The 27,209-nt window shown below is 43.6% G+C and overlaps 2 protein-coding genes across 3 annotated transcripts; both read left to right on the top strand.

Moving 5' to 3' along the window:
* The first annotated feature begins 426 nt into the window (after positions 1 to 426).
* Positions 427 to 14,260, top strand: zgc:113149 (uncharacterized protein LOC541363 homolog). 2 transcript variants are annotated; one of them, XM_040130422.1, is made up of 7 exons: positions 427 to 724; positions 2,976 to 3,278; positions 5,735 to 5,829; positions 6,714 to 6,870; positions 8,755 to 8,934; positions 10,425 to 10,478; positions 10,814 to 14,260. In XM_040130422.1, the coding sequence occupies exons 2-7, from the start codon at positions 3,137 to 3,139 to the stop codon at positions 11,725 to 11,727; spliced, it is 1,542 nt and encodes a 513-aa protein (XP_039986356.1). In that variant the 5' UTR covers positions 427 to 724; positions 2,976 to 3,136; the 3' UTR covers positions 11,728 to 14,260. The 2 variants fall into 2 exon arrangements, with proteins under 2 accessions (XP_039986356.1, XP_039986357.1); XM_040130423.1 differs by lacking the exons at positions 427 to 724; positions 5,735 to 5,829 and having other exon boundaries at positions 3,169 to 3,278.
* A 2,164-nt stretch (positions 14,261 to 16,424) lies between these two features.
* On the top strand, positions 16,425 to 26,531 carry LOC120791568 (scavenger receptor cysteine-rich type 1 protein M130-like). The gene is given in 11 exon segments (XM_040130013.1): positions 16,425 to 16,689; positions 19,677 to 19,709; positions 19,831 to 20,142; positions 21,010 to 21,315; positions 21,405 to 21,446; positions 21,449 to 21,706; positions 22,873 to 23,178; positions 23,255 to 23,560; positions 24,481 to 24,810; positions 26,026 to 26,111; positions 26,203 to 26,531. Coding segments are annotated over 11 exon segments (2,052 nt in total). The 5' UTR covers positions 16,425 to 16,643; the 3' UTR covers positions 26,230 to 26,531.
* The last annotated feature ends 678 nt before the right edge of the window (positions 26,532 to 27,209 follow it).

The raw sequence follows: 27,209 nt of genomic DNA on the forward strand, positions 1-27,209 counted from the left end.
AAAGCCAATTACTTTTTTTGTTTTTGGTTCACATTGTTTCATTAGCTGCTGTGGATGTGTTGGTTCTCTAGGCGTCATTATTGTTCACAAACAGCCAGACTTGCCATTAATTGTGATCTAGAGTAATGCTGAGGTTCAGATCCTGTGTTTTCAGTTTAGTGGTGTTGTTATTAGTAACACGTTAGTAACTTAATTAAGCTGATGACCTTTGCTGACCCGAGCAGAGGCCTCCGTGCTTCTCATACAGTAGGTTGCGGACAACTGCAAGGACCAGGTGGCGCAACTACCGAGCATGTACACTGGTGTTTGTTGTGATGAAATGTTAAGATATGAACATCATGAATAAAATTGTGCACAAATGTACAGCTTGCACTGCTTTGCACTAATTAGTCCTGTCAAGACGTGGTGATTGTCTGGGGGGTGTTATCAGCATCATGAGGAGGTCTAATGAGTCAGTTTTTGCTATTGAATCACTAAAAACGTGAGTTAATTGTGCAGAGTTCGTGAGTTTTGTGTTTGGCTTATTTGAAAATGGGACTGATTGGTGCTCACTGTATCTGGGGCAGCTGGGGGCGCGCAGCAGCCTGAAAATGTTGCGCGTTCAAGGTAGGAAAAAAAAAATTCTCTCGCTCTGCGGAGTCTGCGCAGTTCCGTTGTTCTCGTCACTCCGAACTTTCGGGAGAACCACGGAGGAAAGAGGGGAGAGAACAACGCCATTTTCCTGGTAATTATTTTTTTTACGTATTCAGCTTTTTACACCACACATCAGGATTAATTCCCGATGACAGACCGCACGCGTGCCGTCTCGGCGCAGTAAAACAGGTAGCTACAATGCGTAAAAAAACCAAAAAAAAAAAAACCAAAAAAAAAAGAGCGAAGCGCCGGAGCTAGCCCAAATCCGTCCTCTTTTCGTCGCCCACCGATAGTCGCGCAGCTGTACTTGGCGCCGCGGTGCGGCGCATAAATACAGCCGCGCGTCGTTTCCCACCCGCTGTGGCGTTCCGTACAGATCCGGGTATCAGCGCCCACGCTCGCGGTCGGTCGGGTTTCACCCGTTTTAACGCGGCGGCGGCGGTTCCGGGCTCGGTAGCTAACAGAGATGGCGGAATCGATGGGCTGCTCCCTGCGTGAGCCGTCAGGCACGAGCAACAGGGGCAGGGGCAGGCACGAGCTCAACAAAGGCACAAGAGAGGTCCCAGCTGATTGGCTCAGGCGGGGCCGCGTGACCAGAACAAACGCAATGTAAACTCTGGGGTTTTTTGGGGGGTGTTTTTCCCAACTGTGTTAACGTATCAACAAATACACATCTGGCACGTTTTGACTTTACGTGTATAAACATTATACTACATAGTGGTTAAAAATAGACTTCAACAGAATAGCTACGTAGTTGTAGTTTTTCCTTTTCTCTTAAAAAGAGAGAGGGAAAAAATATACATTGACTTGAGAGTCTTGACTAGTTCAACATTCATCTGTTTGGAGCTGATGTTTGTTCTTGTTTTTATACACATATATAATATATATTTACATTAAAAAGTGGATTTGTGACAAAAAGTTTGGTCATTAGATAAAGATGGACACATCATCACAGTTCAACAAAACATCACTAGTCCTTGGCTGTAAGTCTTAACCAAGGCATTTTTTTATATTTAGAAATTCAACCAAAAGGGGGCAGTGTAGGGACACAGGCTAAAGACCAAAAAACAAGATGTTCTTGGTTTACGTCGTGAAAAAAACTCCAGTCGAACTCTACATATCTTATTGCTCAAATATGCATTCTAATTTTTTTTTTTTTGTATTATTTTTAAACATCAACCTTGTGTTGTTCGTTATTCTCCAACAGATAGTGTTCCTTCTCCATAATTATAGTTTCATCAAAATGGAAACCGATTTTTTTTATCAAACTGTTCTGGCTCCAGTGAGCTCCTGTAGTGTCAGAATTAGATTTTGAGACTCTCGGCATAAAGCCGCACAGTGTGTGACATGGCTTCTAGTGGAGCATAAGTGGACAACTGTGACTGAAAACATATCGAGCAGCAATTATGTATCTATAATCTAAATCTCTATAGTTCCTTTTTACCTGAAGTCATCAGTGGCGCGCAAATGGCATGTCAGGAGCACAGGAGACATCATGGGTATATACAGTACTGTCTGGATTAATTTGTTTTAGCCTAGATATGAATTTTGTAGCACATCACTTCGTGACACCATTAACTCATGAGCCGCAGATATAGTCAGTGTGTGGCCGAACAAGTGCACCAGCAATCTGCTTTTGCTGTTTTTGCATTTTTGTTATCGAGGAGTTGTGCAATCTTGGCTATGAAACATTTATCTGGGAAAGAAAACGTCTCTCACAATTTTGTACTCGGATACTGTTTTATACTGCCACCAAGTGTCGGAAAGGATGATCCACAAAGCAGAAACCACTAATTTGTATTTCAGTTATCGATCAGTATTAATATATTAACTTTTATTTACATTTACTCATTTTGAGGTCGCTTTTGTGCAAATCAACATAAACATTAATGTATCTCAAGAAAACACTAATCAGACAGAAGGATTAAAAAAAACATCTGTTTGAAAGTAAAGGTGCAAACCTGTCATTTTGAGATTGGGTCTCATAACTTACTGATGGCAGTTGCCTTTTTTCCTGCTAAATAAATGCACTAATAATGTGTATTTTTTAAATCTGTTGCTCAGTAAAAAGCACAACAGTTAAGCAATAATGGTGCTAAGCTCATAATGCTGGTCCATCTCTTTATAGGTTTGTCTGTGGTAGAGTGCAATATTTGGCATACTATGCATATTCTGTTGTGCGCTGTGTTTATGTCGACTTAATTCATCTTTTCACTTTGTGTTTTCTCTTCTCTCCCACTCATTCTCCTTTACCTCTGTCTTGCATTCTCCCACTCTCCTTTATCTCGCTCTACTGCCCTCTCTCTCTTTCTCTCTATCTTTGTCTCTCTGTTTTTTTGCAGACCCTTTGCTGTCAGACAGTTGTCTTTAGTCCAAACTGGCAGGTGGATCAGCACCTGACAGGTCCCCCAGGAGGGCGGAGAAATTGGACTCGGTACCAAACTGAGTCGTAGTGGACCATCAGAAGAAGAGGAAGTGGAGTGGACAAGGCGGAGCTGGAGCGATGTCGGCCTCATGGCGTGATGACGATGAAGAGTTTAGGATGGGAGGAGTAAGAGGAGGGTTGAGAGCCAAACCAAGGTTCTCCTTCACTGAGGTCAAACTGCTGCTGGAGGCGGTGAAGAGGAACAGATATATCATCCTCAGTGAGTAGTTGTGTATGTGTGTGTGTGTGTGTGTGTGTGTGTGTGTGTGTGTGTGTGTGCGTGCGTGTGAGCGCGCGTGCGTGTGCGTTGGCTTTGATAAGCTAGATTCCGTCTGTTTGATAGGACCTTGTCCAAAGCTTGTAGAAAGCAGTGTAATTCCACTGTAAACATTACTGAGAAGTTATCAAGCTTATTATCATCCGTTTGGAGAAAAAAGGAGCTAATTACTGGATTGTATTGTTGCCTGACACTAGGATCGGATTCAGCGAGGAACTTGGTGACATTTTGGTTCTGATATTAGAGTTGTGAAGTGGGAGGGCCTGCTGGTTCTGGAAGTGTTCTTTCCCCATTTTTTTTTTTATTCCAATTCCACATTTTTTTCTTAAAGTTATATCCTCGATGCTCAGGCGAGGATCATAAAGGTTTATGTTACGACTACCAGTTTCTTTTATTTTAATTTTGTCTCTGAGAATTTGTGTTTTGTCTGTCAATTTGGCGTGGCGGACAGTTCTAAATACTACAATGCCATGAACCCTCGCCGCCCGTTTAGAGGGGAAGAAAGAAGTAAGAGAAGCGAGAATCAGGGTGAAAAAAAAAAAATGCTTTGCTGTTGCAGCTGTAAACAAAACGTGACACCATAATTGCTGAATGTACCCACAATTGACCCAGATATTAAAAGTGAACTGATTAAAACTCACACCAGCCGTTTGTGGTGCAGGCGATAGAAATTTAAGCTCTTTGATTGGCTGTTTCTTGCTGAAATGCACCTTGGAAGAACTTCTGTGACAAAGTTTTTACATACAAAAACTTTTACCTTCGACTTTTTATCAGAGAACCAGATATTTTCTAACACAGTTGGTAATCTCTCTTACTGATTGTTCAATGGGTAGAGAAGTGCATAGAAGTGTTGAACTGTGAGTCATGTAGCGCTGTCTAGGTGAGAAAATAAACCAGGAGCTCCCAAAAATAGCTCCTCATTATACCACTGTGAATTCCCACTTCAAAGTTTTTTTTCAGTGATCTCCTCATTGTTCCTCAACACAGAAACATAGGAGTTTCCCGGTTCATTTTCATTTTCTATAGGTTTATGTACAGACGGGTGACAAATTAAATGAAAACTCAACATAAAATGTCTTGTTGGGCCACCGGATGTAGCCAGAGCAGCTTCAGTGCGCCTTGGCATTGATTCTCCAAGTCTCTGGGACTCTACTGGAGGGAGGGACACCGTTCCCCCAAAAGATAATCCTTCATTTGGTGTTTTGATGATGGCGGTGGAGAGCGCTGCCTAACACGTCGGTCCAAAACCTCCCATACGTGTTCAGTTGGGTTAAGATCTGGTGGCTGTGAAGGCCACAGCAAATGATTCACATCATTTTCATACTCATCAAACCACTCAGTGACCCCTCATTGAGGGGGTCATTGTTATCCTGTTTCTCCACTCATTTTTCAGGTTTTTCCTTTCATTTGTCACCCGTCTGAAGCTCTAAATACTCCAATACCCATTACTCAACTCAGCCAGTGTTTATATGGAGAAGTAGTTCACTTGCTCAATTCATCCCAAACTGACCTGGAATCTGAAAGTGAACTGATTTTAAACTGGTGCCCCAACAGACTTTTAAGCTCAGCGATTGGATGATTTTCATAGCACTGCTCATTGGGAGTCGTACTTTGTTTATTTATTTATTTCTTGTCAACATGCTTGTTGTACCTTTTTTAACGTTTTATCAAGGAACAAGGTATTTTATAGCACAGGTGCTCATCTTTTCTGCTGAACTTTCAACTATGAGAGTTTCATTCCCATCCAAGGTTTGGATGTGCTTCAGCTGTCACCTGACATTATCTGTGCCAAAAATGAACTGACTTTAACTTCAAATACCCTTGATGCCAGAAATAACTCTTACTTTTAAACACAATTTAATGGCCGTGCTGGAACCGAATTATTCCCAGTAAAGGCAGATTTATTATTCGCCTCATTGATCATTGATTTATTACCTCGCCTCATAGTTATTTCTTGAATTAAGCGTTTGAAAAGAATAATATAGAATTTTTTTTTTTTTTGCCAAAAAGCACCATCATGTCATCGCAGCACAGGAAGTTGTGGTTGGCGGCAGCAGTAAAGTGAGAGGGATTGAAGTATAAATATTCTTTGACAGTAGAGATCACCTGCTCATGTGTTGAGGTCACTATCTGCTAGTACTGATGCTTTTGAGCTTAGTTTTAAGCTTCTTTCGATAGGTTGCAATTCTGATGTCAGGCACAGCTGTAGCATCGGCAAATCATGCATGTATGCACTCGACACTGCAGTAAGGGTTATTACCAGCAGAGGGAGAGCATGAGCCAGATGAACTATCTGCAGTGAGGATACCGCCACTGTTAAGAAATGTTAAATATGACCTGGGCTGATGTCTCCTCCAAAACAAAGTCTCACATCATATACTTTATCTTACTCCCTGTAGGGAAGTTTAACCAAGGTGTGTCAGCTGAAACCAAGAAACAGACCTGGGCTGAAATCACAAATCAGATCAACGGTCTGGGAGAGAATCACAGAGAGGTTTGTTATTGTGATCATCTCATATTACTGATTATGATTGTGTGAATTTACAGGCCCAATGATTTTTTGATTGACTATGAAAGTTTGATGTACACTGTCAGACATGATTTGCTCTTGGTTATAGATGGGAAATCCCCATTTTTTTTTCATTTCTGGAGCAATTGTACTTCTCTTGTGTTAGCGTTCTGTATAGATTGCACTGGTGGTTCCCAAACTTTTAACTTGCAGCTGCATAAAACAGAGCTTTGTCTTCTTGGATCATTCCACAACTTGCATTTGTCAGAGGGTTGTCACCAGTTCAGCCAAAGACTGACGCTTAAATAATTCATAGAGACCTTAGAGAAAAAGCCCAAATCAGAAAAAAATGACTTAAAAACCAATTTTGTGTAGCAGAAACACATTTTTTGTTTATTTTCTATCCTGTTGACCATCTCATGACGCCTCAGATTTATCTTGCAAATCCATGGGGAGTTCTAATAAAATTGAGGGACTAGAACTGTTGGTAGTTTTTAGTAGTTTTTGATTAATCAGTTAATCATTTTGTTTTGAAAGAGGGAAAAATACCCACACATTTGTCAGGGCCTAAGGTGACATCTTCAAATTCTTTGTTTTGTCCAACCAACTGTCCAAAACCCAAACAAGATATTCAGTTTACTGTGATGCAATATGATAGGACCTAGGGTGTATTTGTTGTTTGTCGTTGATAAACGATTGACTGATAATTATAATTATAGGCAGTTAATTTTCTGTTCATTGACTAATTCCCTTTTTCTTCATTAGTTTGAAACATCAGTAGAGGCTACAGTAGTAGCAGGCTGCTACTTGGGAAGGATGTATACCATCATGATAGAGGACTTTTTAAAAGAGGCTGTATCTTCTCACAGGTACGTCAGATTATGAAGAAATGGGCAGACCTCAAATGTGATGGAAAGAGACGTATCGCAGCCCTGCGGGGCCCCAATGGCAGCAACCTGAGGAAGAAGAACCTTGGCCCCGTGGAGAGGATGGTCCATAAGATACTAATGATGAGTCCGAGAGGAGGTGAGCAGAAGCAAAGAGAGAGCGCGAGACATTGGCTGCGGTCGAATAGTCCTTTTTTCTTAGGAAGGTTCCTGAGTGAGATGACCTGGAAGTATCAAAGTGGCAACCTTGATAAGAGCTGGTCGAATCCTCTGAATGCTAAGGGAAGGAGCTTCAGTGCTTCCTGTCTGTCTCCTTTAGCATAGGATACACTGGACTTTCCTTTACAAAAGGAAAGGAGATAATGCCGTCCCTCAATTCCTTGCGGCAGCAGCATTCGGCCGTTCACAAAAACAAACGATCATGACCGACAAAGGACGCAGATCATCATGTAAGTTACCGTTACTTCTTGACTTTCAACAATGTTAAACCCAAAGGCGAACTATGAACGTTAAGCTGCTATTGTAAAATTATCAAAGTGAAGTCAATGTTGTAGCGTAACTTGTGCTCAGTTTGCATTAGTTCTATCTCTTCATTTTGAGCGTTTTCTTCATTGCCAGACTTGAGGAATATCATGAGTTAACTGTACTTCCCCCACCACTGAAGTATTAAGATCCTTCACTTGAGTAAAAATACCAAAAAAGTACCAGCAATGTACAAATACTCAATTACAGGTAAAAGTCCTGCATGGAAAATCATACATAAATTAGCAGAAAAATGCAGTTAAAAGTATTAAAGTAAAAACACTGGTTTGGTCCCTCTGTCTGTCTCTCAAGAGAAAGAGATATGAGACATTTTTAGTCAGATCATGTTTTTAATTCAGCATGCTTGAAAATAAAGAACGATGATATGTACAGGAATAGATTTGTAGCACTAGCTTTGTTACGCTTCTCGTGCATAAATTTAACAATTATTTTCATACCATCATACTAATTGAGATTCATGTCGATAAATGTGAGTGCACAGGAAGGTGGTCGTGAGCAACCGTTCTCAATGTGACAGCCATTTCGTTTCACTTCTCTGACTGGTAACCAGTTTCAATTCCAACCCTGGTTCTGGAGTAATATTTTTCACCGGGTTGTCCACGTTCATATAGCCTGCATTAAACAACAAGATGAGAACGCAGGGGGGAAATAATTTAACATGTGCTTTGTTTGGTCCATCTCTGGAACATTTCGGTTTCACCATGGCATACCCACGTGAATAACATCCGCCGTCGCATAATTACGTAGCTAAGTGCGGTCGGATTCTCTTAGCACCGCCGTTGTCTTTTCCTAAGTCTTTTATGAATTCCCCTTCACACCTTTCCTTGACCTTGTGACGTTTTTCATCGAGGTGAAGGAAAAGTGGTTCGGAAAGGAGATTTCTTTTTTTACTTTTCGACCGCAGTCATTGGCTTTGAAATTTGGTTGTACTAGTTGAAAGTGAATTTCTGATGAGGTCTTTGTTGTGGGAGCCTAGCATAGCAGAATAATAAGACAGACTTTGCCCCCTGAAATAGTTAGTTCTTTGTTGGAGTTTTGGCAGGAAGGACTGACCAATATTTAGACAGCGTTTTCTTTATGTCCAACATAAAGAAAATACTGATATTTTAAGGCAGCAGCATATGAGGTGTAGTGCACCTAAGCAGTGTTGCTGAAATTCATAAATGGCAGAGAGGGTGAGTTTGAATTATTTTGTGTCTGCTGTTCAACACTGCTGTTAGAAGGGTTTTAACAGCTGGTGTACCCGCAGCAAACAAGCAAAGTATTGGAAATGAATCAGGGTTTTTTAATAGCCTGTAAAATCAATAAAAGTAATCCTCGGATGGGCCCTTACACCAGTCCCATGGATTGTATCGGGACATTCCTAGATAAGAAAACATTACATGCGAATGGAGAGGATGCAGACAAATGTCCTTTTAGTTGAATCAAAGTTTCTTGGTTTCACCTTGTAATGAACTAGTTTTCATTTATTGGTCCTCAGATGGCGACAGTGATCTGGACCTTGGCGAAGATGATGATTTCTCAAAGCTTTACACCAAAGGCCTACCCTCTAACCCGCCCCCCTACTCCTACCTCAGCTTGACAGACAGCTCCCACGCGTTACCTGGAGGAGCCTCCTTAGACCTTTCTCCTCTCTCCTCACCAGAGAAAGAACTTGGTGGTAAGTAGAGCTGGTTACTTAGAAACGCAGTGAGGCTTCACCAGTGACAGGGCAGGAAATTCACTTGCGCTAATATGAAAATCGTCCAGTCAGCTTCTCTATATACCCAGAACTGTGTTTTCTCCCTGATTTGCAACCAGAAAGTGGCTCAAATTTCAACAGTGGGCAGAGTTTTCGTACAGCTTTCCTCACCGTTCCGTGTATGCTTTATTTGCATTTACTGAACAGTATCGAGCAATTGGTGTCATTTCTGTGACAGTGAGTCAAGGTGGTTCCAGAGCTTAACAAGTTCACAGTTAAAAGACAAGAGACAAGGGCACACTTGAGAAACAAGGCAGCTTAGTTTCTGAGACGAGGAAACTTGTGGAGATCACAAAAGACAGAGCCCCCATCTAGTAGTTAATAGGTGCTAAACAGTATAAAAAAATGTCCGCACGACTTTGTTAAATATCTTAATTGGTTTTGACCTTTTTAGTAAAAGAAACACTTGATATAAAAGAACACAAAAGCTAAGTTTAATCTTACAGAACAATCTAGTGTCCCGCTGCGAGAAAATAAAAAAATTAGGACAAAATGAATCGGAAAAGTATTTTGACAAATTAATACATAGGTTACTAAACACGCAGACAGCATTGTATTACATTATAGGACTTGATTAACACACGTGAGTCTTTCAGGGGATGTCAGTCCGTAAAGACCGTTCTGCCAAGTTTTTCATTCTCAAAAGTCCAGTGTAATTCAAGAAGATGTTTATAGAACATCAGTGGTTTATTCTTGAACCACTAGGCCATTTCTTCCACAGGGAGAAAGCTCCAGTACATTTTGTAACCACTGTAAAAGAAGATTGATCAAAATCCTGCTTCAACGAAAACACACGTTCTTGCAACAAACAAAAGAAAAATGTCCTCATTGCAAAATAACTCACTGGTATTTTCATTTTCATTTGAATGAGGAATAGCAAAATAGAAAGGTGTACAGACAATTCAGTTGAGCCTCTCAAAAACCACATCAATGATGCGGCGTGATCACACAGCCCAACCAGTGCCATCACCAGACCTGTTATGGCTATTTAAAGGCAGAAAGACTGAAGTGTTTAATTCTGACTGATGAAAGCTGCAGGCTGAAACGTTAGTACCGTTCTGCACTCATTAAAATAAATTAAAGGCCATCTGGATTACATTCTAATGTAACTGTGAACTGCTTAGATATTTTATATTCTGGAAATTTTGAGCTTGTATGATTTCACAAGCAGAGACTCTAAGACACGGACTGACTGATCTCACAATTTACCTGTGTTTTTCAAACGGCCGTGAGAATAAACAACGTCGGCGACGGCAGTTTGATCTTATGCATGTTCAGTTTCTTTTCTACTCTGATGCCTCCTCTCTAAAGTACTTCAAGTTTGAGGTAGTCATAGAACTTTTTGCATTGCAAAATTTCTGTCTGCTGCTGAGCCCTCCGCAGTGATGTGACATTGCCATGTCTTGCAGGAGATCCTTTCCATTCCTCCTCTGACTTTGACTTAGACCTGGGTGACGACGGAGGTAAGAATATGGTTTTATACAGCCGGTATTTTCAGCCAAGCAATCTGACCTTTTGGTTCTGGCTGCAGGGAAAGTTCAAAGTTACGAGATTATCTATGAAACAGGCATATCAGATGTGTCTGTTGGTGCTAGTGACCTTATGAGATTGTAGGATTGTGCAAACATTTAGTGATAACAAGTTATGCAAGGGCCTGTAAATATTGGCCTGTAAAAAGAATGGGACTGGTGCATCCCTGCAGCAAATTGAACAACGATGTGTGAAAAAACAAATTTATTTTAAAAACAGTTTTCGATCAACTGAAACCGACACGTTCTGTCTCTCTGCCATCTACCAGAACGTACCATGGACTTCGACGAAAATGACGACTCCATGTTCTCCTCCCATCCTTCCTCTCTTGCCCCGCCCTCCTCCACCTCCCTGGACCCCCTGCCTGATGACGCCCTGCTGAGGGTCAAGCCAGTCTACACCTACTCCCGAAACAACAGCCAGAACCCCAACCAAATCCAGAACCACAACTACTCCAGACCTACACCTGGACCCTCTTCCTCTGTGGCCTCAACCTCCTCTGTTTTCCATTCAGTATCCGATTCGGACGCCGCCTCGTCCTCCGCTGCGCTTCCTTTGCCGCAGTCCCCCACAAACTCCAATATGGCTGCCTCCTCCCTCCCTGTTCCCCCCTCATTTGCTCCCCCTCCTGCCTCCGCCTCTACATCTGTTGCAGCCAGTGACTCTACCTCTCACCTTGCAGCCTCCTCATCCTCCGTCCCACCACCTCTGGCTCCTCCTCCCGCCTCCTCCACCGCTGTATCGTCCTCCTCTTCTGGTGCTCCTGCGACCGCTGCTCCCTCATCTTCTGTCCTTTCGGCCAGCTCTCATCAGCCACCTCCCTCCTCAGGCCTCCCATCCAATCATCCCCCCACCTCATGCTCAAACCTTTCTGACCCTCTCCCAGCTGGAGCGTCCTCCCGCAGGTCCCAGGACCACGTGGCCCAGATGGCCTCTCAGAGCCTCCAGCAGCAGCGGGCCAGTAGGATGCTCCTGACCTCAGTGTCTCAGTCTCTCGAGATGTTGGCTCAGTCTGTCCAGCTGCTAGTGGAGAGCCAGCAGGAGTTTGTGCAGGAGTCTCTGCTGCTGCAAAGAGAGACGGTGGACATCCTGAGGGACTTCTCCAACACGGCGCTGACTATGCTGAGGGACAAAGCCAACAGTGGACATTTGGCGGCACATCACCCCCCGTCACACTTCTGAAAAATGGAGATGAACAAACTGTAGGTTTTCAAATGAGACAAAATGGGAAGGAACAACAAGCCAAGTGCAGGAAAATGTTGGCCGGCAGTCAGCCACCATGTGGACTCCTGGGGATTTAAACATCTATCTTGTTAGTTAAAATCAAAAGAGAGACGGTGAGATTTGACTTTACCAGCCTGAAAATGGGGCCAAACAATTACCCATTAGTGGCACAAACACATTCAGTTTTAGCCCATGATCTCATAAGATGTTTATTAATGTGCCTGAATCCTGTTTTTTCTTCTGTGTTTACTGTTGGTTTGTGGCAGGCTGATGTGTTTCCCCCACTATTTGGCATTTTAAAGGTGTTGTTTTGAGCTGCTGAAATCCCCCGCTTACAAACAGAACGGCTGACCGGATCGTGGCGATGCGCGGAGATACAAACGCACATGAAGATACACTAGACGACGCAAGGACAGAGTCTTGCGTTTCAGTTGACATTTTAACGTCTTGAGTGCACTGGGTCACTGGGCTCACTGAGTGAGAGGAAATTAACAAAGAAACTGTAAAGTGTCAGTAGAACGTAAAATGGTACTAACCCTGCATTTGAGCTCCACGTCCCACTCTGCATCAGAGTGGGAGCGCCCCTCCGGCAGCCATTTTACTGCTTTCAGTGTTGTTAAACCTAGGTCTACATCGGCTCAGCTAGAACTGGCTCCGCGGTCACACTGTCCTCTCCAACTGCTGGAAATCTCCGCCGGAGTAAAACCTTGTCCGGTGTTGGCCGAGGGCAACATGGCAGGAGCTGGGAGAGAGCAAAAAGAAAATTAGAGAGATATATCTCTCTCAACATGTTTTGTCGAGGTTACTGCTGAATTTACTGCTGCTGATGAAAAAGATTCTTCCAAAGGGTTCATTGGAGTCATTTTTCAAAATTAAGGTCAAAACGTTCTCATTTATACGTGGGATCTAGTAATCTGCTTCCAAAATGCCTCCATGTTTGGTCTGACGGCCTCAGTAACATGTATTATATTATATGGGGGGGTTGTATTTATTTAGATTTCTGGCCCACAATCTCTCTTTAATTGAATTGAGTGGAGAGAATAGATATGGCGCATGCTCCAGTTAGGAGCCAGTCGAGGAAATCATCCCGTTCACACGCCTGCCTCTTGACTCGCTGTAAGGTGAAATCTGGGTCAGTGTCATCTGATACGGCTAAAATCCCAGTGAATGGGTATTAAATGACGCACCGTCATCATCCCTAAATAAGAGTTGTATTATGCAGAGGCGGACTGAGCTAAATCCTGCTGCGGGTAATGTTTGAGACTTATTTTAATCCACCAACTCCCCTGCGTCACACTCGCTGTGTCACTTTTTGCACTAGAACCTGGATTTTGGTTATGACTGTTTAAAGACTTCCTCCAAACCTTCAATACTTCTGCCTCCCTATTGGTATCTGTAAACCAGCAAACAGCCGAGTCGATACAGCAGTTTTTCTGGGGAATTAGTCGAGAAGCTGTTGGATGAGACAACTATACTGCCCACCCCTACAACAGTGTTTCTATCCACGAATAAAAAACGACATTCCAGCGGAAAGCAATGAAATCCTTCATTCAGAGTTTCTGTGCTTAACTACATAGTTTAAAACGAGTTCAAATGTTTAAATGTGTGGACCCAAAAAACCAGGAGTTTGTTGTCTGAATGATCTGGAATGATCTCTCTCTTTCTCCCCAGTCACGGATCATTCAGAAATATGCTGGCTGGAGAAGTTTTTGAGTATTTTTGATTCATTTTCTGTGGAAAGTGAATCAAGGAAAAACAGTTCTATAATGCAGTGGATAAAGGAAACTATTTGTAATATTATGTCATTAAAAACTATTAAAGGATATTTCAAGGCAGGACTTGTGGTAGAACGGTGAACGTGGCTGGTGAATTTTGAAAATCGTCAGCGACTGGAGTCTAAGGTGATTTTATAAAGGAGACTTAATGAAGAACAAGACTGAGCCAATTCCTGCAGGACATTGTCCGGCCCCATAACCGTTTCCTTCAGCCTGACGCCCTGGCAGGCATCAGATGATTGAGTCGTCTATGACGGTTCCTGGAAACACACAGCAGACTTAAATTTCCAGGTCTTCTTGAAACTCGTACAGAACCGCAGTTTATAGAATACACGGGGGTTATGTACACACGCCTATGCATTTTTGTGGTTTGCGACAGACCCCTGAACAACTAACATCCAGTAGAGACTGAGCCGACCGTCAAAGAACCCTTAACCAGAACCATTAAGGATGTTCCGCTGGCCACCATAGACCTAAAGATGATGTGCTTTCGAAACGGTTGTTTCTCTGACCAACGCTCTCCCTTGGCCTCCTTTCTGCTCAGTCCAGCTCATGGCATCGTATTCTGAATCGGCAGACCTCCCACTGAGAGTGCAGTTTCATCACTTGCCGTCGGCTCTCCGTCTGACCGACTGACCAAACGACTGACTGTCTGCTGTAACACCAGGCCATGTGATGTTTCCTGCAACTAAATCCTGAGAATAAAGATTTTATTAATTAAATGAAGACGAATCTGTTGGGAGAGTATTTTCTGAATTTTTCGGCAGCGTCGTAGAAATGCAACACAGGCGGTGGCGAGTTACAGTCTGGCGATGTTCTGTATTTGTCTCATTGTTGAAACAAATCACCGAAACCAACAATGAAAGGTAACAGGTCTTGTGTGTGTATCAGAGCCTGACACGTCTGATTTCTGTGCCAACCACCTGCACCGTTTCCAAAAAGCGCTTGAAAACACATCAGTGGTTCACACTGTTGCACCGGGTGACATGTTCCTTCATCACGGTGAACACACACACTGTAGTTTATTTAGACTCGGTCCCACACACCCACACGTCATGCTGCCAAAAACACTCAATAGAGCAAGAAATGTGGATTAGTCCGCTGCTGAAAACAGTCACCATTGAATGAACTGTTTCCTCTTGCTTGTTTGCCAAAAACTGTCCAGCGGTTTTAGGAAATTACGGAGCCTTTTTTTAAAATTTTTTAAATGAAGTAAACCAACGTGTGTGGAACTGAGAGCAGCAGACAGAGTAGGGGGGTCAGAAAGCGGTGAGGACCGACTAACACGTTGTCGGTTCTGGTCTTTTCATGGAAGCTGATGACAATAAGGAAAATATGAGGGCAGCCTGATCCTTCGGGTCTCTTGAGTTCAGGGAAGTCGTGTTGTGGGGACTGCACCGTATTTCTAAGCATGACACGAACTCACAGCGGGTTCTTCTTGTGTCCAGTACAGAGAGGTGTGGGGACTTTTCAGTGTAGCGTCGTAAAAACACAGCGTGTCCTTTCAGAGAACAGTACAAGAGCCTGCACACACACACGTTGTAAACTGTTCATGTATTTAATGGCTGATGATTTTTTTCTTTTTATATATATTATTTAATCAAATCATCGAGTTTTAGTAACCGCTAGCCGATAATGTTGCTCAGCTCATAAATGAAGATAATCACTCAGTATCTTTGTGTAATAAATAGCTGGACTTTTATCCCCTCCGGTCCCATGAGCTTTCCACTCCGGTCCAGATGGCCGGTTCGAAAAACGTACCGATGGTGCAACGCCTGAAATTCGAGGCACCTTTTCGTGTCAGAAGTATTATAAAATGCGCTCTAAACGCAGCGGCTATCGGTATATCCAGCAGAGATACGCGGGACTGATGAGTCGATTATAAAGACGGAGGGGAAACGGCTGATCTGATAAGAAAAGCAGAGCTGATAATGTCGTAACTGAAGGCCGACACGTCCTGACCTCAGCGAGTTGCTTGGCCCCTATTACGGTAATTCTGGCAGATTAGACGGTTCGCAGGCTCCGCTTTGAGCCTAGGATGAGCCTTCCTATTTTGAAAACAGCGGTTCCTGTGGCTCACGCTCTTCACTTGCTCCAAATCAAAGAAGTTGCAGTTAAATTTGCACAGATTTCGTGGATTTCAGAGTTGCTGGTTAGATTATGTATGGTATGTTTCTGTTTTGGAGGTCAGCGTCAACTAATGAAGAATAAGCCCAGGTATATTTGAACCTGCCTGCACGGTCAGCAGTTCAAGGGAATTCTCAGTTGGACGGTTCGATTCTCCATTTCAACTCAAATTGTGTGATGATTAAATTTCGTGTGCGATTCGTTGATAAAACAGGATTTTATCTGAGCAACATACTCCTATTTACGGCCTGTGCCATGACAAGTCAAAGGCAGTGTGTTAAAATGCTTTTGCCTCATATTTTCTGAAGAAAAATAACTAACAGGAGTGACCCCTACATCCGCTGGTGCTCCTGGAGAGTGGGAAAAAAATCATTTTAACCCACATCAGCGCCTATTTATTTAGAGGGTTTTTATTCTTAACCATTCAGAACGAGCTGAGTGAGTTGAATTGGATTTTTCAAACAGCACCAGCAATCAGTGGCTTTTGAAAAGTATTCAAGTGAAAACATGGTTTTGGAAGCTTTTGCAAATTTATTATCAAAAAACTGAAATCTCTTATTTAAAAAAGTGCTCTAAAAACATATTACTGAATACTATACACAGATAAATCGGGATTTCTTAAAAGAAATCTTGTCCAAATTCATGAGAATCAATTTGATGCAAACTGGGAGCAAGAAGAAATTTACTTTTGTTATCTTTGTTTGAGGAAACTTCCTGCCAAACGCAAAGTCTCTTTGAGTATTAACTGAGTAATAACTGAACCTGCGTGTTTCACCGTAGAGATGCCACAACAAACAGCTCGCATTCCACCTTTATGACGACCTAAAATAGATGCGGTAAGAAATCAGCTTTTTATTTAAAAAAATAAGAGCAGAGATCCCCGGGCAGCTGGACCCCGATCCCTGACTTGATAAAGACAAGACATGAGACAGCAACATGAGGAAGCTGCTTCAGATGACATGCTGAGTGGACATGGATCACACAGCGCTGATTGTGCTACTGTGTCTCTGGAGCTCAGGTAGGAGTCTGGTTTATTAATGGACATTTCAAAGGGCTGACGCTTTGAAAATAAGGCAGAGCGCGGGGAGAAGCATCAACTGCTGTGTGTTTTCGGCACGTTTATATACGTGGTTGGAGCCAGAGACTGTGTTTGTGCGCGTTTTAAAATCTCTCAACTTACGTGGGCCAAATATCCTGTGTTCACTCGAGTCTGAAACTCTGGTCTGGTCTCTCTGCTCCACCGTGCTCTGTTGTAACCCTGTTGCAGCTGTATGTGAATATTCCTCCCCCAGTAACTGCAGAGCCTCCGGGCATGAATCACAGACTGACAGTCCCTACAAAACTGATATCACCTTAAAAAATACTATATTATAATCACTATGTTGAGTAACTGCAACAGAAAGTACACGTACACTGTGTTACTGATATTATCAATCAAAATTAAGACGTATTAAATCATAAGATATAAATACAATAACGATGACAGAAACATCTTAAGTCAACTTAGGAATATTGAAAAATAGTAACGATGTAAATGACATTAAAGGATGTGAAATCAGCAATGTTAAATTCATTATAAAATCAACAAAACCCACCACATGTTGTCATATGCAGTGGTATGCACTGTGTATGACAGCCCTGGTCCCCCTGAATATTGAAGTGAGTAGAAGATGGACTGAGCAACGAAAAGCATAAAGTTAAAGCTTAAACATTATTTTTCAACATTCTGAGCAGGATTCGTTTATAATTTTTGTTTTGTAAAAGCTCAGAGTGAAAAAAAGTGAAAAATGGAAAGGAGCACCCTACAAAAAAGTTTGGCCACGTCAAGAGATCTGGAGGTCTCAGAGAACTGTTACCAAGGCTTCAGGCCCTAATTAGCTTGTTAGGGCTATGGCTGGTTCACAGTCATTGTTAGGAAAAGGCCAAGTGATGCAGATTTCAAAGCTTCGGAAATACTCTGAGTCCTCAAACCTTGACCCAACAACCAGCAGCCATGGGCTCCTCCAAACAGCTGCCTAGCTGCACTCTAAATACTAAAATAACTGACGGCCACAAAGCAGGAGAAGGCTGAAGAAGATAAGAGGCGTTTTCAGGTGGAAGACCAAGACAATTTTCTGAGAGAACTGCTTGTAGGGTTGCTAGAAACGCAAATCTGTTTGACTTCGAAAGACCTTCGGGAGGATTCAGCAGACTCTGGAGTGGTGGTGCACTGTCCTACTGTGCAGCGGCACCTGCACGAATGCCAGCTTCATGGAAGAGTCATCGGAAGAAAACCTTTCCTGGGTCCTGAGCACGAAGTTCAGCGTCAGGAGTTTGCAAAGGAACATTGCAACAAGCCTGATGCATTTTAGAAACGAGTCCTGTGGACTGATGAAGTTAAGATAGAACTTTTTGGCCGCGACGAGCAAAAGTATGTTTGGAGAAAGACGGAGCAGAATTTCATGAAGAGGATCCCCCGGCGGATGGGAGGTGGATCCATCACGCTTTGGGCTTGTGTTGCAGCCAGTGGCACATGGGATCGTTTCACTGGTAGAGGGAAGAAGAGATTCAGTTAAAAAACGGCAAATTCTGGGAGCAAACATCAAACTGTAAAAAAGCTAAAGATGAAAAGAGCACGGCTTCTACAACAGGACCGTGATCTGACACACGCCTCAAAATCCACAATGAACCACCTCAAGAGGGGCAAGCTGAAGGTTCTGCCACGGCCCTCACAGACCCCCGACCTAAACATCATCGAAAATCTGTGGATAGTCCTCAAAAGAGAAGCGCACGCGAGATGGACCAAGAATCTCACTGAACTAGAAGCCTTTTGAAAGGAAGAACGGGTGAAAATCCCCCAAACAAGAACTGAAAGACTCTTAGCTGCTACAAAAAGCGTTTAAAGGCTGTGATACTCGCCAGAGTGGGTGTTACTACGTACTGACCCTGCAGGAGACCCAAAAAATTTTTTCAGGCCCTTTTTGTTATTTTGAAACTGTAAAAGAAGGAAATAAATGTGATCTAGCTTAAAATATTAAAGAAATGTGTCATCTTTAACTTCATGCCTTTTGGAAATAAGGTCGTCTTTTACTCGCTGGACTATTCAGAGCAACAGAAATTTTGACCGGGGCGTCCAAACCTTTTCATGCTACTGTATTCCCAGTCCCTGAGATATTATATGATACTTTAGGAATGTTAGAGCTTGAAGTTATAAACAAAATGCTGGATTAAATGGATGATTTACTTCTTAATGATTATGATACTCAAGGGTAACTTAAAATATTTTCATGCAGTCAGGCTGAGTAATACAACAGATCTTCTGCTGCTTTCATCACACAGAAATATTCAGCATAAGCTAAAACATTTCACAGTGAAGGCCATTTTGTATGCACACGAACGGGCTATAAAACGAGTTAGAGACACAAAATACTAACTTCACGGAGTAGGAGACTGAACTGTTCAGAAACGATAACAGCAGAATGTGTGTAAGTAAAAAATGAATACTATGACTATTTCCAGGTTCATTAAACTCACCCACTCCTGAGCCACTTCCTGCACAAATGAGTTGACCTGTCCGGTTTGATTTGGATCCAGTTCTGCTGAAGCTCACGCTGCACACAAACATCCCTTGCTCTGTCGCCGAGGATGTGTGATAAGCTCTTTGGAAGCGCCATGGACACACCACCTGGCACTGTGTTGGTCAGGTTTTGGAGCGCACCCACCCTTCCCCCAATTTGACCATGTGACTAACCACTGGCAAGCTGTTTAAACCCCAGCGCCAGATCCACGAAATAAAGAAAATAACATTTAAGTAGAGAAACGACACTGGCGCAACAGTGATTGGTTACATTTCTATGAACTGATGACGAGAGGACAAACATATTCAGCTACAAATTCTTGATTCCGAGTTTCCTGTATCTTATGATACAGGGGGCAGATAGGCAGATAGTTGGCAGGTAGTTGGGAGAAGCCAGGTCAAATCAAAACTCCCTATTTTCATGTTTATGTTCTTATGTTTCTCCCCAGGGCTCTGGGCTCAGGACACCAACAGTCCAACAGGTAAAAGAGGAAAAGAAAAACAGAATTACAGACAGAGAAACCAGTTTCTTGTTCTGCGCATATTTTAATACATGGAAGTAACGCCACTTCATTTACCGATTACTTTACTGTCTCTGGTCAGTATTGCCTGATGATGTCAGTTTGGTGGGAGGAGCCAGCCGCTGCGCTGGTAAACTGAGGATAAAACGCCAAGGACACTGGAGACCAGGGGGTAACCAGTACGAAGAACTGGCATCAGCAGCTGTGGTGTGCAGACAGCTCGACTGCGGCTCTGTTGTTTCACTACAAAGAACAAAGAATTTCTCTATTAATTCCATAAATCACCTCGTAGCACGCTCTCCCTGTTATCTCCCTTCCGACTGTGACTCTTCCAGCCCCTTCAGCATAGCGCCTGCTGAATTTCCCATTTCCGACCTACAGATCAAATGTTCAGGTCAGTGTCATCAACTGTAAAGGGTTAACTCCGATGCGCTGAATGACAAGGGAACAATATTTGTCAATTCCTTCCAAAGCTGTTACAAATGACTGTTTTCTGATCTGACACTTCTATGATTAAAATCTGGTTAGGTTTAGGCACAAACATGACTTGATTAGATTTAGGAAAACATCATTGTGTGGGTTTGTTAAGGTTAAGGGGGTTTTGTCGCAACAGTTAAAATTACGACTTGGTTGAGGTCAGGTGATGATTGCGGTGAGGGTCAGAAACCAACATTGACTGTTGGTAGGAAATGGGGCTTGAGGAGCGGTCTCCTGTGCAAAATGTTTTGGCTTTTTTTTTTTACTGGATAGTTTTACCGTATAGCACAAGACAAAAGAAAAGGGGTATGAAATGCAACAAAGGTGATCACATAATATGCATCTGAACCACTAGTCCATCAAAAATTTCAAAATGTGCGTTATGACTCTGTAGTCAACCACACAGCATTTCATACAGAAGGCTTTTATTCTCAATGAGAAATCTGGTCAATGCTGGCTTGTTTATTTACATCCATAGCGTGTGGGAATCTCTGCCTTTTCATCTGCCGTTTGTCGTAAAACTCCTCTCAATCCAGACCTAATTTCATTTGTAGCTGTCTTTGTTAGACTTGAGACTACATTTTCTTTATTTAGCAGTATAAATCGAGTTGAAGAGATACATGAATTGAAAAGTAAGTTTGTAAAGTCTGAAAGTAGGATCCAAAGTTCAACAAAGAGTATTTGTTAAGTATAGTGTCTCATTTGGTTCAGTGTTATTTGATCAACTACACACTAAACAGCTGCTGCTGGAGATGCAAGTTACTCGCTCCCTCTCACTGTCCAGAGTCCGTCAGGCTGGTTGATGGGACTAGTCTGTGTTCAGGCAGACTGGAGGTGAGGTCTAACCAGTCGTGGTCATCAGTGTGTGAGGATGACTTTGACCGGCAGGATGCGGCGGTGGTCTGCAGGGAGCTTGGCTGTGGGGCTCCTTCGGTCTTCCAGGGGGCGCTCTATGGAGAAGCGGAGGCTCCAGTGTGGATCAAAGACTTCCGGTGTGCAGGCAGCGAATCTCTTCTCCTGGACTGCGACAGCTCAAGGCCTGCTAGAAAAACCTGCCCATCTGGCAAAGCAGTTGGACTCACCTGCTCAGGTAAAGCCGCAGCTTTGATTTGAGTAAACTTCTCTTCTTTTTCCTGTCACTTTCTTTCTTTCCGTAATCATTCATCTGTCTTTGTTCAGACCCCGATGATGTCCGGCTGGTGGAAGGAGCTAGCCATTGTGCCGTAGACTAGAGCTGAAACACCAGGGAGTCTGGAGAGCCGTGAATGACCTAGACTTAGGCTGGAACCTGGAGGTAACAAATATAATATGTCGAAGGCTGGACTGTGGCTCTGCTGTCTCAGTACGAAAGATTGAGGCTTCTTCAGTAGAATCGGTTTGGTGGATCAACTCTTCCTGCATTCAGTCTAACAACAAACTGAGGGAATGTGTGAAAGCAAAGGACAGCTGGAGCTTTTACAGCCTAAAACTCATCTGCTCAGGTAAAACCATTAATGACACCTTTGCTAACAGTCATGTTACGGTGTTACATTGTCAGTAGTGGATGACATTGGACTGAACTGCAAAGTGATCCAGGACGAACACAGCAGAAAATTGGGCTTGTACTAGAACATAATTTTCGTAAACACCCCATGAAATACACCCCGATACTGTCTCTGGCAGAAGATGGCAGTTGTCATATTAACTACCACCTTTCCTTTCCTTTTTTACCGAGCGGACTGAGAGCTGCTTCACATTCACACCGGGAAGACTAGCACAGCGGGGGTCGGCAGGTTTATGCCTTCTTATCGATTCTGTTTGTGATATTCATGGACAGAGGATGTGGACAGAGTGCAGCACAGTGGCCATCTCTGCCTCTGGTGGATGATTTTATCCTGCTGGCTCCAACCGACTGTAACCTCCAGTGCGCACTGGGGTTGTTTGCAGCCAAGTGTGTGCATATCCGAGTCCAAGGCTGCGGTGATCTGCCAGAATGCAGCGAACTTCCCCCTCATTCTACTCCTTCCCCGCGGTGTCGCTTACTCGACCGTGTGGTTGCTCTCAGCATCCATCTGCAGCAAACCACTCTCGTGCGTCCACATTTCTGCTCTCCTCTCTCCCCCCAGGTGCCTGCTCAGAGCGGGGTCATATTATGTGAAGGCCACCCTCTCAAAAATGACAGGTGACCACCTGTGACTGTGACAACTGAGAGAAAGAGATCACAGGTACGAGCGGCCCGGATTAGTTTCGTTCGGGGGGCTGGGCTCGCCCTTAGACATAGGTTGAGGAGCTTTGAGAAGAACCGCTGCTCTTTTGTGTAGAAAGGAGTCAGCAGGGGTGGTTTGGTTATCTCATAAAGATGCCTCCTGAACATCATCCATCCATCTAGATGTTTTGTCGGCACATCCAACTGAGAGGAGACCCCAAGGCAGACCCAGCACACGCAGGAGGGATTACATGTCCCATCTGACCTGGGAATGCCTCAGGATCTCCCATGAAGAGTTGGAGGACATGGCTAGGGAGAAGACAAATTGGCTGCCTTGCTTAGCCTGTTGCCAACGTAACGCAGACCAAGATAAGCTTAAGCGGTATAAGCATAAATATCCATGGATGGATTCTTAGAACCTAAAAATTGTCTGTCTCGATCTCTCTCCCTCTGTATCCACAGAGTCCGTCAAGCTGGTTGATGGGACTAGTCTGTGTTCAGGCAGACTGGAGGTGAGGTCTAACCAGTCGTGGTCATCAGTGTGCGAGGATGACTTTGACCGGCAGGATGCGGCGGTGGTCTGCAGGGAGCTTGGCTGTGGGGCTCCTTCGGTCTTCCAGGGGGCGCTCTATGGAGAAGCAGAGGCTCCAGTGTGGATCAAAGACTTCCGGTGTGCAGGCAGCGAGTCTCTTCTCCTGGACTGCGACAGCTCAAGGCCTGCTAGAAAAACCTGCCCATCTGGCAAAGCAGTTGGACTCACCTGCTCAAGTAGGAGAGGAGCTGTAGCTTTGATGTGGCTCACTGGTTTACCTCCTCTACAAATTTTTTTCTTGTCTCAACACAGATCCACACAGAGTCATGTTGGTGGGGGAGGCAAGCCGCTGCGCTGGTAAACTGAAGATGAAAAACCAGGGAGAGTGGAGGCCAGTGGCTGTCTGGGATTCTGAATGGGACCACGTGTCTGCAGCTTCAGTGTGTAGACAGCTGGATTGCGGTTCTGCTGTTTCAACAAATATAACAGATCATTCTTTAGACAGACCTGTGTGGTGGATCACGACTTCCTGTGTCCGGTCAGCATCTGCACTCTGGGACTGTCTGATTCTGACTAATGTTGACAAAACCTATTCTGGCCTTGAAGTGATATGCTCGGGTAATACTGGACAGTCTCATCTTTAGTTGCTTTCTCAATGACTGGCTGCTGTCTGGTTCCTAATGTATGAATTGATGTCTGTAGGTGACTGGTCCTGTTATGATTGCTGCCAGACAAATCTTGTCACTTAACAGTGATTACTGTTCATCACTTTGAAAAAAACAGGAGATGTCACGGAGGATGGATGGATTATGTTAATAATTTGCAATTCATATTGTTTGGGCTCTATTTTCGCGGCAGTGCCACGACCAGCACAAGCAGCACTTTGAGAGTTTACTGTTTTCCTGACCTCACCTTGCCCATCTATAATTTGGCGCTCATTGTAGGGCTCACAGTTCCCCGCTGGGAGCGGAGGCCCAAAAAGGCGTGAGTTTCAATCAAGTGTGGCAGCACAAATCCAGCTGTTGATATTCTGGCCGAACTTGGGTATCAGACGTTGTACTGAGAAGAGTCATCTCAGAACCACGTCTGTGTCTGGTGCAAAACCAAACAGTTGAAGGAGATAATGGAATAACACTTAAAATGTGAATAAACTATTTCACTTAAACACTTTTCCAATCAGTAGATGCATTCAAATCATCATTTGGAAAATAATGTTTGGCAGTTTGTGATCATCTTTAAATTAATATGAGTGATTCTTACAGTATCTTTTGTCCCCAGCTGTTTTATACGGAATAAAAAAGCTTCTCCTGCAGTTCATTAAATCCCTGCAGCCACCTGAAGGCTGCAGGACTCGTGTTGATATATCTGTGTCACATTAGTTACAATATGATGTGACCACTTAAAACAGGAGATACAGTAGAACCACACCCTGTGCTGTGTCCCGGTGGTTGCGCTCGTGCCACTGAAATACGACCCTTTTCCTCTCTGTGTTTAAATGTCAGTTAATTTGAGCTAATCATCTCCCCTTTTGTTAACAGACTTGCTGGCTCAGCCAAACATCTCCCTCTCCCCCCACAATGATAGAGTCTCCAAGGCCAAGCACTTGGGGTTTCAGGTGCTCATGGGCTCCAACTTCACCATCACATGCTCCACTGAGCCACAGTACCAAGGAGGTTCCTTCCAGCTCATCTTCACCACCTCCGGCAGAGCACAGAACTACACCATGCCGGCTGACAACCACTCTGCCCATTTCCTGTTCTCGGCTGTGGACCGCGCCAACCACGGGGTCTACAGATGTGTTTATCACGTCTATGTTTTCTCTCATAACTTCTCCCAAGAGAGCCAGCAACTCTACGTCACTGTCTTAGGTAACTTCATAGAAAATTTGCGTCAGACAGGGAGATGTGACACAGACTAGCTTAACGTGCAGGCTTTACAGTGGTAATTGTGTCAAAATCAGATAAAACCTGTGCAGCTGTGGAGGTAAGGAACCACATCCACCGTAGATGGTGTTAGCACTGCCCTTCCTCTGGTCACCCGTAAACTCAGTAGCGCTAAAGTTCCTTTCGCAGCTGCTGCTGCTGCTTGCAGGACAGGTGAACACGTTGCGGGCCGGTTTGGCGACCAAAGTTAAAGGTCCAGAGTAGCTTCTCCACCAGCTCTCGAGAATTTTATTATTGAGCTCCATTTTAAAATAACCCAATCCAAGCCCAAAGCTTTATGCAAAAAAAAAATAAAAGGTCAATCCTGACCCGATACACGACCCGTTGTCGAGTGATTCTTACAGTATCTTTTGTCCCCAGCTGTTTTATACGGAATAAAAAAGCTTCTCCTGCAGTTTGTTAAATCCCTGCAGCCACCTGAAGGCAGCAGGACACACGTGTTGATATATCTGTGTCACATTAGTAACAATATGATGTGACCATTTACCATTTACAAATCTACCGTCCACTTACAAGCCTTTCCTGAGCTTTCAACCACATCTTGCCGTCTGCATTAGCTGGCTCAGGTGCAGTGATGGCGGTCTTTTCTTTAACTACAGCTGTCTGACTGTCATCTGCCTCACTGGTTCCTGTCTACTGGTGGACACTGTGGTGATTTTGTGCATAAATATTGTTTCGTGTAAAAGGGCCAAACCTGAAAGCTATTTTTTTTTTTGTGAATCCATCTTTGTTCTCCTGATACCAGTAATGTGTGAATTGAACTTGAGTATAGTGGTACAGTCAGGTTTCAGTACTTTAGTCTTCTTTATCCCTCAGAACAGTGTTTTCAACTTGACTTTTCTGTTTTTCTCATAGATTTGAGCATGAAATGCATATAATTAACTCTACTGATTGAATAAAGTGGCCACCTTTCTCTCACAAGCTATATCTGTACCTTCATTAAACTAAAATGAAGAGTAGACAAATTCCTCTCATTCTTGTCTGCTATAAAACAGAGTGTTAACAATCTGTTTTCATGATTTTAAGAAAAACATGAGAACTATTAACTATCGCTTTTATGTAATGGTTTCTAGGCACTACTTTGCCTTTGATTAAAAGGATGTCATTCGAACCGATGTGACGATGTCGAATCTGTTTCAGCCTCTCTGACAGATTTAATCATCAGACTTGTTGTCCTCCTGCTGGGTATGATGTTGCTTCTCACAACCCTCTGCCTCAACTCTAAGGTACTGTACACATCTAGCATGACATATTTAGTCAGAAGACAGCGGTTAAGTGTGGCAATAGCACGACATGTTTGCTGTCACGTCTTTCCAGGCCAGTACAGGCTGGAATCTGGGCTGAGGGAAGAATCCTGAGCTCAGTGATTACGGTCTTGGTGGTGAAGAAGCTGGATCCCCACAACCGCACCCCACTGCCGGATGAGGTCGGAGGTGAAACGGGCTTGAAACTTCTCAGACTGGTGTTAGGTAATTCTCCAGAGTGTCTTTGGCAGATTGGATATCAATCAAGTGTAAATGGACTAAAATGAAATTATTAAAACCACCCTGGGAAGTGGTTTCAGACGCATTTTTTATTTCAATGCTTCAGCCTCTCCAAGATGCAATTTTTAAAAATATTTTCTTTTTCAAGGATAAATTTCTGTTTAGCTTTTATACTCACCTACACTTACACAATAAAGCTTTACTTATGTGATATTGAGACAATGGAGTTTTTCTTGAGTCACTGTGCAGTAGGCATTTTAAAGACGCTGTATGCCACTGGTTGCAGCCTTTCTGTGGAGGTGGAGGGAGTCGGTGTTGTCTCTCTGATTCTTACCACGCACTCAATGCACAGTCCCAACGGCAGGGAGGCGGTTCCACGGTTCGAGGTGCCGGACTCTGAGAGCTAAAACTATGAGCTCTGCACACGGACGAAGCGGCAGGTGCCGCCGCAGTCGTATTCTCCTTTTTTTCCCCATCAACCCGCTCAGTGCTGAACTCATCAGCTGAGAAGTTTTACCAAACGGCACCTGTCAGCCAGCTGGTTAACAGAGACACGTTAGATGTGAATAAAGTGATGCATAATATTCGTGCTGCTATTACTGAATTGTAGATATTACTGAGCTGACACTGTGATCTACAGGATATTTTGCCGACAAAGCTGAGACTTCGCTCGCAGTGTTTCCAGATCTGCTCATTTTTTCCACCATTGTTTCCCTGCACTGCTAACTCTCCTTCGTGGGTTTGCGGATATGCGTTGGCCCTCAAAGCTCCAGTGAGTTAAAGCGATGGACGTTTTGTGCAGCGGAATTGCGAGGGACGTTGAGCCATACTTTGGAGATG

This window comes from Xiphias gladius, chromosome 7 (genome assembly GCF_016859285.1).
Source record: "Xiphias gladius isolate SHS-SW01 ecotype Sanya breed wild chromosome 7, ASM1685928v1, whole genome shotgun sequence".
NCBI classification, from domain to species: domain Eukaryota; kingdom Metazoa; phylum Chordata; class Actinopteri; order Istiophoriformes; family Xiphiidae; genus Xiphias; species Xiphias gladius.